The 12,765-nt window shown below is 46.8% G+C and overlaps 1 protein-coding gene across 5 annotated transcripts in view; it reads left to right on the forward strand.

Annotated features, from left to right (window-relative positions):
* TAF1 (TATA-box binding protein associated factor 1) overlaps positions 1-12,765 on the forward strand; it is a 114,181-nt gene that overhangs the window by 90,021 nt on the left and 11,395 nt on the right. For 4 of the 5 annotated variants that reach the window (XM_065557403.1, XM_005286057.4, XM_005286058.4 and 1 more), the window contains 2 exons: positions 5,662-5,729; positions 5,812-5,928. In XM_065557403.1, coding sequence (XP_065413475.1) covers positions 5,662-5,729; positions 5,812-5,928 — 185 coding nt within the window. The remainder of the gene's footprint in view (positions 1-5,661; positions 5,730-5,811; positions 5,929-12,765) is intronic. The other variant, XR_010590459.1, reaches the window with a different exon arrangement.

The following is a 12,765-nucleotide window of genomic DNA, read 5'->3' on the forward strand; positions in this document are numbered from 1 at the left end:
ATGAAAAGGTGGAAGTTGCTGATTCCCATCACTGGCCTTACAACAGGAACTTCTCATGCACAGTAAAATCCTATGGTCTGGAGATTGACTGCTGGTTTAACCATGCCCACACAGGCCACAGAAGCAGCTGAAACTCTGTTTTGGCCTTAGACTGCTTCACCTTTGTAAGACCTAGAACTAGGTCACATCCCCAGTCTGCTGCTTCAGTAGGTAGAGCAAGCACCTTCTTTTAGCAGCTCCGCTATCGGGGGTATGGTTGGGCCATGAGCCTTTGGGTGCTAGAGGCAGTTCTTCCTCTGCTTCTCTCTCCTTCCCTCCTCCCCTCCAGTACACTGGACCTGGATTGTGACTGTGGTCATCTCCTGATCCGTACGGCCACATGGGGTACACTCTGTACAGCAGGGGGTGGGCAATTGTCCATGCCTTATCACTGGTCTTTGCATACCTTAGCTGGAGGGATTGGCCAAAGATGACTCACTCATGATCTGCTGGCTTCATTGTGGCAGAGTCACTGGGTCACAGGAGGGTGTGGGGCAGCATCTAGTGATTCTGTAGCACACTAGCTATGGCTAAATTGTCTAATCACACAAACCCAAACACCCTTGTCCCGCCCCCTGCCTTGCTCACTCCATTCCCCCCCCCCCCCGTCGCTCGCTCTTCCCACCTCACTTTCACTGGGCTGGGGCAAGGGGTTAGGGTGCTGGAGGAGGTTTGGGGTGCAGGCTGTTGGCTGGGGCAGGGGATTGGGATGCAGGAAGGAGTGAGGGGTACAGGCTCTGGGAGGGAGTTTGGGTACAGGAGGGGCTTCCAGGCTGGGACAAAGGGTTGGGATGCAAGAGGGGGTGCAGGATCTGGGAGAGAGTTTGGGTACAGGAGGGGGCTCTGGACTGGGGAACAGGATTGGGGTGCAGGCTCTGGGAGGGAGTTTGGGTGTGGGAGGGGGCTCAGGGCTGGGGCAAGGGGTTGGGGTGTGGTAAAGGTGTGGGGTACAGACTCTGGCCGGGTGGCGCTTCCCTTGGGCAGCTCCCAGTCAGCAGCGCAGCAGGGCTAAGGTAGGCTGCCTGCCTGACTTGGCCCCACACCGCTCCCGGAAGCGGCCGGCACATCCCTGCCCTATGGGAGCTACGGAGTCGTTGCACGGGGCGGGGGCAGCGTGTGAGACCCTCTGCCTCCCCTTCCCCCCAGGGGTCGCAGGGTCATGTCGGCCGTTTCCGGGACAGAGCCAGGGCAGGCAGGGAGCCTGCCTTAGCCCCACTGTTCTGCTGGACTTTTAGCGGCCTAAAATCTCTCTGTTTGGCTTCAGTAGCTTCTGGGAGATCAAGCCTGATTCTGGGAGGGTTTGCAACCTTAGCTATGGCTAGAGCAGCAGACTGCACTGCTAGAATGTGGGACATATGATTGATTCATGATTGACAGGCCATTAAATCCCCCGTCCCACACCCTGCTCCTGTCAACCTGATTCCAGCCACACTGCACCTAAACCTGATTGCTGCCTCAGTCTGCTCCTCAGGGGTTCAGTCCAGCCAAAGACACTCTTGTTTCTGAATGAGACGCTGCTTGCACAATTGCGTAACCGCTCCTGGCCTGCTCATTACAGCTATCATGGGAATTATGCTTGGAGTGGTGTGGGGGTAGGTCAGCTACCCATTGGAATAAAAAATGATATCCACCAAGTGGTAACTCAGCCTGGCACTGCTGCCTTGCAGCTAGTTCTTGACTGAACAAAGGCTAGAGGAGAAAACCAAAGAAAATCTGCTCCAGAGAAAACATCAGGCGGTTGACACTGCAACTAAGCTCTGCCCTCCAAATCTCCTGCAGCTGTGCTGGCTTCAGAACGTCTTAGTCTCCAAGCATTTGAGCCTAGTCAGTACTGCTCAGAGGAGGGCTTTGGTCCTAAGGCAAATCTCTACCTCTTTGTTTGTTTTCTGGCTAGGCATACACACTTGTTTGAGTCCATTGGTTGCCCTCTTCAAATTTGCTTGTTGAAATGTGAGGACAATATACATTGATACGTCAGATGATCAAGAGGAGGTCAGTGATCCTAGAAAGTCCACCCTCATTGACAGAGCAGCTTGACATCATTGTAGCTGCTCTCTCTCTGAAATCAGAGTAGCTGACACAGACTCTCTACGTGAGATGCAATACACCTTTTTCTGGCATGGAAAAAGTGAATGAGACAACCGTGGACACAGGATAGGTTTTTCAGTCAAAAACTCATTGCAACATTAGAATGTATCACATCACTAAGAATATCTACCATAGGTGGCTTTGCCAACATTATCAGTACGTATGCCCCAATGCTTTCCGTTTGTCTCTAAAGAGAAGGACTTGTTCTGTCAGCAACTTGATAGCATCATCTGTAAGCTACCATTGGGTAGCAACACTATCTCCTGGGAGACTTCAAAGCTAGAATCTTCTCAGATCATGAGATGTGGCTCCTGTGCATTGGCCAGCATGGAGAGGGAAAAATTAATTACAATGGGCAAAGACTACTGGAGCTCTACACCTACTGAGGACACTGCATTACTAACACCTACTTAAAAGACATATGGATGTTCACCATATTCACAGTTTTCAGAGTGTAGACTGTGACACAGACTATGCACTTGTATGCTGCAAAATGTAACTTTCACTACAGAAATTTCATTGTACCAGACAAAGCTGTTGCCCATGCATTAACATCAACAACACAAAAGGCCAAGGAAGGTGTCTTCAATTCTCTGTGAATCTTAGGGAAGCAAGCTATGAAACTGATTGCATCTCCCTGAGAGCTGGTGCACCATGGAACACACTCAGAGTGAATATCCATATAGCTGTAGCCTTAGCGTTTGGAAAAAGGACTGTACAGGATAAGCACTGGTTTGCAGCATATTCTGAAGAAATACTTCCAGTTATTGAAATAAAATGCACAGCATATGTTCACCACAACATGAAATCCTCTCCTGAAGTTTGTGCTAACCTTAGTTTGACCAAGAGCTACTCCTGGGTGCGTTCTGCACCAAAAAATTAAAAATTCTGCACACATTCTAAAATTCTGCAGATTTTATTTATCAAAATAACACATCATCATGCCAGTTTCAATTATGTTGGTAATTTATTTCAAAATACCTGTCAGCAAGTATGTCTGTAACAATACAGACACGCACACAAATTCCTCCAGGAATAGAGTTAAAGAAACCCCTATGACTACCCAGTTCCTGTTTCTCTGCCCCCTTCCTCCCTTCCCCAGAGCCCAGCTTTGGGGCCAGACACTCAGAACCCCTCCCTCCCAGAGCCCAGCCGTGCCCCCCAGCCCAGATACCCGCACCCCCTCCCCTACTAGAGCCCAGCTGTGGGGAGCCCCCTTGCCCAGACACCCCCCCCCCCCCCCCTTCAAGCCCAGGGATCCAGATTGAGAAACAGCCTTATGCTCAGTCCCAGGAGTGCACAGAGTTTCCTGTGCACCACCCTCTCCTTCCCTCAGGGCATGCTGGAAACTGCAGCCGCCAGGAACCCTCCTGCTCCCGCCAGCAGTGTCTTCTGTGTTCAAGCTGGGCTCTGCCGGGTCCAGTCGCCACTAGCAGTGGCTAGCAGCACTGCAGCCCGTTTCTGTGCGGGAAAGGAAATTCTGCGCGCACAACACTAATTTCTGCAATTCTGTATTGCGCAGTGGTGCAGAATTCCCCCAGGAGTAAAGAGCACATTGCAATGAACAGCAAGGCATTGTGTTCAATAATACAGGCTTGTTCTGTGCAAAGAGATACCAATGTCCTTTGAAAAAGGAGTTCTAAGAGGAAGGTAGATGGAATTAAGAAAGCAGTTGGCCCTTCAGCCAAGGTTGCCTCACTCTAATGAAAACATCATAATTGGCAGAAGCAATGCTGGGTATAATACTATCTCAGACTCTGTTCACAGAATCCACTGTTTCTCAAGCAGTCTTCACCATCTCTCATCTACCCAGCAACAAATTTGGCTCCCTTTTTTGTTAAACCCATTAACCCGAGTTACAGTTATATGGGGGAGCAGTCTGCTGAAACAACGAGACTTTCAGCTGCTGCTGTGGCATGTTCAGGGATGATTACACTAACAGTCATTCTTTAGACCAAAGTATTCGCTGCTATGAGAAGACACATTTGCAGTATGTTCAAACAGTTCAATCTCCCCATTTGTCCTCTTGTATTAACCCTCTTCCACTTCCCTTTTACCTCAGATATTCTCCTTTTTCCATTCTCTCACTGATTCTCCCTATGGCTCTCTGGGTTTTCAGTACTCCTCCAGTCCTCATGTATTCTCTTCCTCTGCTGTGACTTGCCTGTTTCTTCCATATCAGCTTTCCTCAGTGTCCTTATTCTAAAACATGTATATTCTACCTTCTGCAAGGCCACCCTGTATAACTTCTTAAAAGGACATTGTCAACTTAAAAATCTCACTGCTAATGGATCATGTTTTACCTGTTAGTGTGAAAGTAACATCTAAGATTGGGGATGCGGGGGTGGGGTGGGGGGATGGGGGAGAAGAGAGGGACTATTTTCTCTTTTCTTTAAACATTTGGCTGGACATTGTGCATGTCCTTCTCACTGTTCCCCTGTTAGCTTCCATGGTTTCTGTGGGGCTTTCATATGAGCGAGACCAAACACTTTAAAATGTTTGATCACAAAAAAAAATCACAAACTCTGGCAAGTGAATGATCTGAAATTAGTAGTAACTTTTTGTTTTAAATTGACACTTTGTGTTGACAGTATTCCTTTAAATTCCTGCATCCAATATCTCTTAAGTTTCTGAGAAGTATTGGGCCATGGAATAGCTTTCTAAGGAAAGTTAGTGGTAGCAGCTCCATCAGTTGATATCTTAAAATTGGACTGGACAAAGCACTTGAAGACATACTGCAGTGGTAGACTGTAACGTAGCAAATCTTTTCCATTTGATTCTCTTATCGCCTTTGTATGAAAGGAGTAAAAATGTGGGGCAGGAGTAGTGGTGCTCTTCAAAATTCTGCCCACAAAATACATTCTGCAAGAGAGCTGCTCACAACAGATTTAGTTCAAAATATGACAGTGTTCTTTCTCAGCTCTGCTGCACTTCTTGAGCGTGGTTTCCCCTCAGAATATACCCCTTGAATATACGTGGGGATATGCTAGTCTCCTTTGAATCTGGCTCTTTGTTGAGTGGGGGGAAAGAGATGTGATATCTACTCACTTGTGGCACCAAAATGAGACTTCCCTCTCTTTCCTTTCTTACATGCGGCATGAAATAGTTATTGTTGTCTTTTCAATTGTAATTAATGGGCATCTGAGTTTAATCTCACTGAGATTAATGGGGTGATTTGTACTTCTCAGAGCTTTTCTTGAAGGCTTTCCACAGATCCATGTAGACCTCTCTGCATCAGTTATTTGGCTCACATTTTGAGGTTTTCTTTGCAACTATAACAGCTAGACAGTTTTTTTTAATGTTCGCCAAAATCTCAGTTTTCAAGGTAGCAGCTGAAGAGAGCTGTGGGTTTGTCATAACTCCACATGAATCCCAGCCCTGCTGTAGGTTGTTTCTGGTCACAGAAAAATCAGAAGACAGGTTGTGGGGTTTACTTATTTCATGGGCTTTGTTAAAAAATCATAAAGTGCTTGTTCAAAGTGCCAGCATTGAGGAGAGCTCAGACAACATAAGAAGGTGTGGTTCTCATTGCAGGGCCGGATAGTCAGTACACAAAAACTGCTCAGGAAATCGTGAACATCTGTTGCCAGACGCTGGCTGAGGTATGTGGTCTAGTCTGTTGCAATGTATTTGTATAGTTAGCTTCTATTTCTTTACAACCTTGACAAACTTTTTTTTTCTTAGTATGATGAGCATTTGACTCAGCTTGAGAGAGACATCTCTACTGCTAAGGAAGCAGCACTGGAGGAGGCAGATTTGGAAAGTCTTGACCCTATGACCCCTGGACCCTACACACCTCAGGTGAGTCTGATGAAGTGAGGTTTTGCACCTCTTTTCAGTTCCTATATCTGTCACTAGGTGTTTGGTCCAGAGGGGCCTCCTGCTGTCTGTTCCTGTCTCCTGGAACATTTTGGTTTTAGTTAAGGATGAATTCTGTATTGGCTCCCAGAAGGTGGACTGAATGATGGAATAATTAATAAATCATATATACCTAATAAGTATTAGATCATCCAGTCCATTTCCCAGAGCACCTGCAGGATTATTCCTTATGGTGCATACATACTAGTGCTTGTCCAATATAGTTGTAAAAGTTCTGTGTGTTAGAAGCCCTGTCATTGAGAAGACTGTTCCACAGCCAAGTACATCTGTCAGCAAGCTTCCCTCATATTTAGCTTAAATTTCATTAATCATATTACTCTGTTATATCCCATGTACCTCAGCGATGTCCTCCCTTCAAATATCTTTGCTGTTGCATCCTCATATTAAGTTGCTGCTTAGCTAAGCATTACCTATTAAACTCTTTGTGCATAAACCAATCCCTTCAGCCTTCTAGACATGTTCTTTGTGGGATTCATTCCAATTTGACTTCTTAATAAAACTCCCATGTTATTCCAGGTGTAGTTGCACCAGAGCTATATAGAGAGCACTATTCCTTTCTAGCTGTGACACGTGATGCCTTTGCGTATGCAATCTAAAACTGCATTAGTCCTTTTTTGCAGCTGTATCACTTTCCAAACAAATGTCTCATTTGCTGTTCCCTAGATCTGATTGGCTCCCATCTTGGTCTTTTTCAGCATTACTGCTTTTCAGGTTTCCCATCATTTGAGACTTGGAATATCTTCCTCGGGTATTACTCATAGATCCCCAGTCTACTCTGAACAGCTGTTCTCCGTCCTTGATATTTACATACTTAAAATAATTATCTGGTAAAACTGGATTGCATTTCTGATTAATTCTAAAATTAGTGGATGAAGGGACATGGTTAGGAAAATAGGAATGGCCACACCAAATCAGCCCAAGGTATAGCTAGTCCATTATCTTGCCTCCAAGAGTCTCCAGTACCAGATGCTTTAGAGGAAGGTGCAAGAAACCCTCCAGTAGAGAAGTCGTGGAACACCTCACTGTAGGGAAAGTTTCTTCCTAATTCAGACATATGGTACTGAAACATGAGGGTTTATATCTCAAAGTTTTAACCTAACCAGTGCTGGTGCTACCATTTAGGCAAACTAGGCGGTTTTCTAAGGCGCCAAGATTTGGGGGTGCCAAAAAGCGGTGCCCCCCATTTTTTTACTGCGTTCCTACGCCCCCTCTCCGAGCGCGCGGTCGCCGCTCCACTTCTCCTGCCTCCCAGGCTTGCAGCACCAATCAGCTGTTTGGCGCCGCAAGCCTGGGCGGGGAGGAGAATTAGAACGGGGGCAGTGTGCTCGGGGAGGAGGCAGAGCAGAGGTGAGCTGGGGTGGGGAGCTGCCGCACGGCTCCCCGGGGGTGGGGGGAACCTCAGGGCGAAGGGGGAGGTGGGGAGCTGCCGCAGGGCTGGGGGGTGGGGGAGCGCAAGGTGGAAGTTTCGCCTAGGGCGTGAAACTTCCTTGCACCGGCCCTGAACCTAACTAATAAAACCATGGACATTATAGTTATGTTGGAGGATGTGCTAGCCTCCCTTTATTCAGAGAAAATGTAAGAGCCACTACGCTCCTTTATGGAGTAAGGCATATGAGTATGAGACAATATGTGTCACTACCCTAAACAAAGGACACATGCAAGGCCAGTCAGAAGCAGAGCTATGTGGATGGAGGGGTTTGGCTAGGGGTAGATTGCAAAAATTAGCTGGATGGGGGTGGGTGTCTGTAACAGTGAGAAGCAGCCAAAAGGCAGACAGACAGGACCAGAAAAAGCCACAGAGACAGCAAGAAAAGCACTGGTAAAATGGCCCTGAGAAAAAGCCAAGAGAGCTTTTTGGGCAGAATGCTGGCTAGAAGCTGAGAACTGTGAGCAAAGAAAGTGCCTCCTTTTGCTTGATTCTTTATTTTGGGAAACAGTATTTTGTGGATGTTCTGTGTAAATAAACAAGATTGCCTCAAAGAAATAACTATCAACAATTTTTCCTCCCAAATTAAACGGTCTGCAAGACCCCAGATATTGGGGTAACATTATGTACATTTATTATGTACATTTCTAATCCTTTCTGAGTACTGCAAAGTTCTTGGCCTCACTATTTTGTGGCACAAAATTCTACAGTTTGTTCTTTAGAGGTATATTATAGACCGGGGGTCGGCAACCTTTCAGAAGTGGTGTGCCGAGTCTTCATGTATTGACTCTAATTTAAGGTTTCGCGTGCCAGTAATACATCTTAATGTTTTTAGAAGGTCTCTTTCTATAAGTCTATAATATATAACTAAACTATTGTTGTATGTAAAGTAAATAAGGTTTTTAAAATGTTTAAGAAGCTTCATTTAAAATTAAATTAAAATACAGAGCCCCCCGGACCGGTGGCCAGGACCTGGGCAGTGTGAGTGCCACTGAAAAACAGGTCGTGTGCCGCCTTCGGCACGCGTGCCATAGGTTGCCTACCCCTGTTATAGACAGAGCTGGAATCTTTGTCTGTACTTAAGGATGCCTGATGCATCCCACAAGAGACCCGGTTTTCAGTTGCTTATAACTTTTTGCCAAACTTTAACTGTTCTAGCTGAGATTTTTCCATGCCAATTTCTGCATCTAGATGAATTATTTTTGGAAAACTTCAGTAAAAATAGTTCACCTGTTTCCAAGAACAAAATGAAGGAAAAATGCATTTTTGCGTATGTTAAAAAACAAAACAAAAAAAACCTTAATCATTTAACTGAGAAGCTCTAGTCTTGCCATGCTTTAGACTCCATGCGGCCCACTGGGGCTCACTGTACGGCCCACGGGGTGTGAGTAGGCAAGCGGCGGGTGAGGGAGGGGGGGCTGAGGAGGTGAGTGGGCGGGCAGTGGCGGGGGGTGAGTAGGCGAGCTGGAGGGGTGGGGGGCTGAGGAGGCGAGCGAGCGGGCAGTGGCGGGGGGGGGGGGCAGGTGAGCTGGCGGCAGTGGAGGGGGAGGCTGAGGAGATGAGCCGGGGTGGTGGGGGGCTGAGGAGGCGAGTGGGTGGGCAGTGGCGGAGGGTGAGGAGGCAAGCAACGAGTCGGTGGCTGACCTGTTCTACTGATCTGGTCTGGCTCCCAGCCCCTCTCCAAGGGTTGCAGCTGTCTGGAGGTGCTGCCTTCCACGCCTTCCTCATTCATTCAAGAGGGCAATTGATTACAAAGTGGGGGGAAGATCTTATTCTACCAAAAAGACATTTTTCTTTTACCTTAATTATACTACCTTAGGGACCAGCTATAACATATTACCAAGGTTCAATACTGCTATTTCAGCAGGGTGGCGCTGGGGAAGGAGGATTTTTTTCCACGGGGTGGGTGGCGCTGGGGGCGGGGGTTGTTTTGGGGGGGCTGGGCGGTGCTGGGGGGTGTTTCGACAGCACTGGGGGGGTTGTTTCCGTGGGGTGGGCGGTGCTGGGGGGGTGTTGTGTTTCAGGGGGCGTTGTGTTTCGGGGGGCTGGGTGGCGCTGGGGGAGGGCTTTCCGGCGGCGCTGGGGGGGGGGGTGTTTCGGCGAGGCCGGGGGGTTTCAGCCCTCAGCTGTTTTCTTTGGAGTAATATGGCCCTTGCCGCTTTACAAGTTGTGCAGGCCTGCTTTAGAGCAAGGCCTTGAAACTTGGAAGGGATATACTTTTTGCTATTCCTGTGGAAAAAGCATGCAACTTTGTTCCAGTTTGTAAGTCTTCAAAAAATCTGTCTGCACATACTCAGTAGATATTTGATAGTTTGGCGGCAAAATTCTCTGAAGATTCTAGCTGCCCAGCACTGCAGCAGCTGAGCAGAACTCTCCCTGCAATTGTACCTCTCAGTTGCAACAAGTAATTTCTTTCTTCTCTATATGGGTGTGACAAGATCCGTAAGATACAACTTGGAACTGTGGGACTGCTGTGCCCCCTTAACTCTCCAGCCTGGGCTGTCTCCCACAATGCTTTGCCAGTGACACGCAGCAAACCCTTCCAGGTGCTGCTGCTGTTCAGCCATCACCATGTGGAGACCCACACCCAGCTAAATTGCATGAAGGCTCTCTAAGCCACTCATGAATTATACAGAGAGAGGCACCAGCAAATCGCCCCAGCCTTGCACGCCAGAAGTATACCATCTTACACTACTCAAGACCTTCTCTTGAACAGTGCAAGCTCATTCATTAGCTCACCATTTCATCAAAGGAAAGTGCACATGCATGAGCCTTTGTAATTTGAGCAGAGTCTCCAAGCACTTTAGACAAATTCACTAGTAAGGATAAAACATTAAAATAAGTGTATTAACTACAGAAGATAGTATAAGTGGTAGGTATAAAAGCTCAGAGATAGTTACCTAAGAAATAAAAGTAAAACTGCATCCAAATCCTAAACTATTAGATTAATCAAGATTTGAATCAAACCGCTTTTCTCATCCCACTGGATTTGTAGGCAGATTACAGTTCTTAATATATGCAGGCTGAATTTCCTTCTCAGCTTGGGACCAGTCTCTGCAGTTCAGTGTTTGTCTTCCCAGCATAGGTGGGGAAGGAGAGAGGTGGTTTCATGGTGCTACTCTCTCTTATTTTATATCCTCAGTCTATGTGCCTGGAAAAATACTGGCCCAGACATATCCTGGTGGGCCTTGCTGAGTCAGAGTTGAGCACTCCTCATTGTGTGATGCTTGTGCAACTGTGTCTTATTAAATTGTAGATCTCTTGTTTACGATTCCCCTGCTAGCCAATGGTCGTTTGGATGTGGATTATCTCCTTTGTTGAACTGGAGAACTAGCAGGGGTGACTCCCAAACTCTCAACATACTTCAGTAACAGCCATATAGCAAAATCTCATAACTTCATACACACTAACAGTATACATATTTTGGCAGAACCGTGAGTTTCAGCAAACAATGACCTTTCATATGATACCTTGCAAGTCATGCCTTGTATGAAATATCATAACCCTATACCAATGATGAATATGGGGGTTACAGGGTACTACTTTGAGGTTCAGTACATCACAGTGGGTCTGGTGGGCCTACCTGGAATATTGCATTTACTTCTGGACACCCAGTACTAACAAAATTTAGAGACAATGGAAATTCAGAAAAAATGAAGGGCCGAGACAGATTACTTCAAATAAAAGTTGAAGTTAAATAGTCGTTGCTTATGCAAATTAAACCTAAGGTGTGTGGGGGAAGAAGGATAACAGGCGACACGTATTTTATGGGTATAATCCCCCAAAAGGGAGACAGGAATGATTTAGGGTCATACAAAGGGGTATGTCTAGGAGTAATGAGTGAATTTAAGAGGGGGAGAAATTAGGCTAAATATCAGGGGAAACTTTCTGATGGTAGGATGTGTCAGGTTGTGGAACAGTCTTTCAAACGAAGTCATAGAAGAACCATCCCGTGGAACACTTAAAACACAATTGGACAGTAAATGTACAACTGAGAACAATCCTTGATTGGTCAGAGGAGGGGAGAAAATGTCATTTTTCCCATAGGACATTTCAGTCAGTTCTTTATGTCCCTATGGGTGGTCCATCATAGGATGTGTGCATGCCCATGCGCTCTCAGTCAGAGACTGTAAATAATCATGTCTGCAGGTCCATGACTGTGCAGAGCACAGCCTCATGCTCCCATGCAAGGGCATATAAGGAGGTGTAGATCTGTCACTATTCCAGTTTCTTCTCAACTGTCTGTGGCTTGAGATTGAGTAATTGTGGCGTCTGCTGCTTTCAGCTACTTCCCACCTTTCTTGTGTACTTCCATTGTTTATTTTTATTTTAGTTTTTATTTTCCTAGTTACATTTTTCTTAGTTATAGCACGTTTGTGCTTCCTTCCTCGGGTCTTTTTCCCATAGCAATTGCCAGTGTCTCGGAGAAACTCACATCCTGTCAAAATGTAAGGTCTGCACAAGGTCCAAAGGACCTAGGACCTATGCTGAGCTCTGGAAAGTCCTCTCAGGGTATGTTCCTAGAGGAGTGTGGTGGAATGGTGTCAAAAGAGCCCTGCATGAAGACCTCAGAGTCTGCAGATGTCTCATCCTGAGATAAAGGGTGGGAGGGAAGGGGGAAGAGGGCTTCAAGCATCAGTGCTGGAGGCAGTGGATCAGATCCTGTTCCGATGTGAAAGGGTTCAATCTCCAGCTGTCAAAGCTGTATCAGGGAAGTGGCTCCTTAAGAGGAGGGACTTAAGTTCCTCCAAGATGAGGAGATCCTCAGGGGAAAGGAATCTGGAGGACTATAACAGGCAGTAGGTGCCTGAGGCAGTACCAGAGCTGAGAATGGGGACTGATGCAGGGCTAAAGATGCTGCATACAGTACCGGAGAGGTTGACCAGATGATATCTCCATGCTTGCAGCGTTGATGTTCCAAAGAGGATGGTAGCAGGGAAAGAGCTAGGTGCCAGTCTGGCTGGTCTCTGTGGCTCTGAGATGACGAAAGTACCAGAGCCCTTGAGGTGGTCTTGAAATCCCCGGTTTTAGATTCATAGATTCTAAGGCCACAAGGGACCATTCTGATCTCCTCTATAGCATAGGCCATAAAACTTTCCCAGAATAATTCCTAGAGCAGATTTCGTAGAAAAACATCCAACCTTGATGCGTCTTGGTGCCTAGAGGCATCAGATGTTACCCAGTAGGGGCTTTTCGGTGCTGTTTATCTGAAGGTCTCTGCAATTGGGGCTTCTTGGGGAGTACCGGGGCTTCAGTACCCGTGTCAGCCAGAGCCTTGGCAGTACCCATTGTCGGACACAAGGTCTCCTGAGAGTCGGCTCTATAAGGTGACT

Source organism: Chrysemys picta, chromosome 9, assembly GCF_011386835.1.
Source record: "Chrysemys picta bellii isolate R12L10 chromosome 9, ASM1138683v2, whole genome shotgun sequence".
Classification (NCBI taxonomy): Eukaryota; Metazoa; Chordata; order Testudines; family Emydidae; genus Chrysemys; species Chrysemys picta.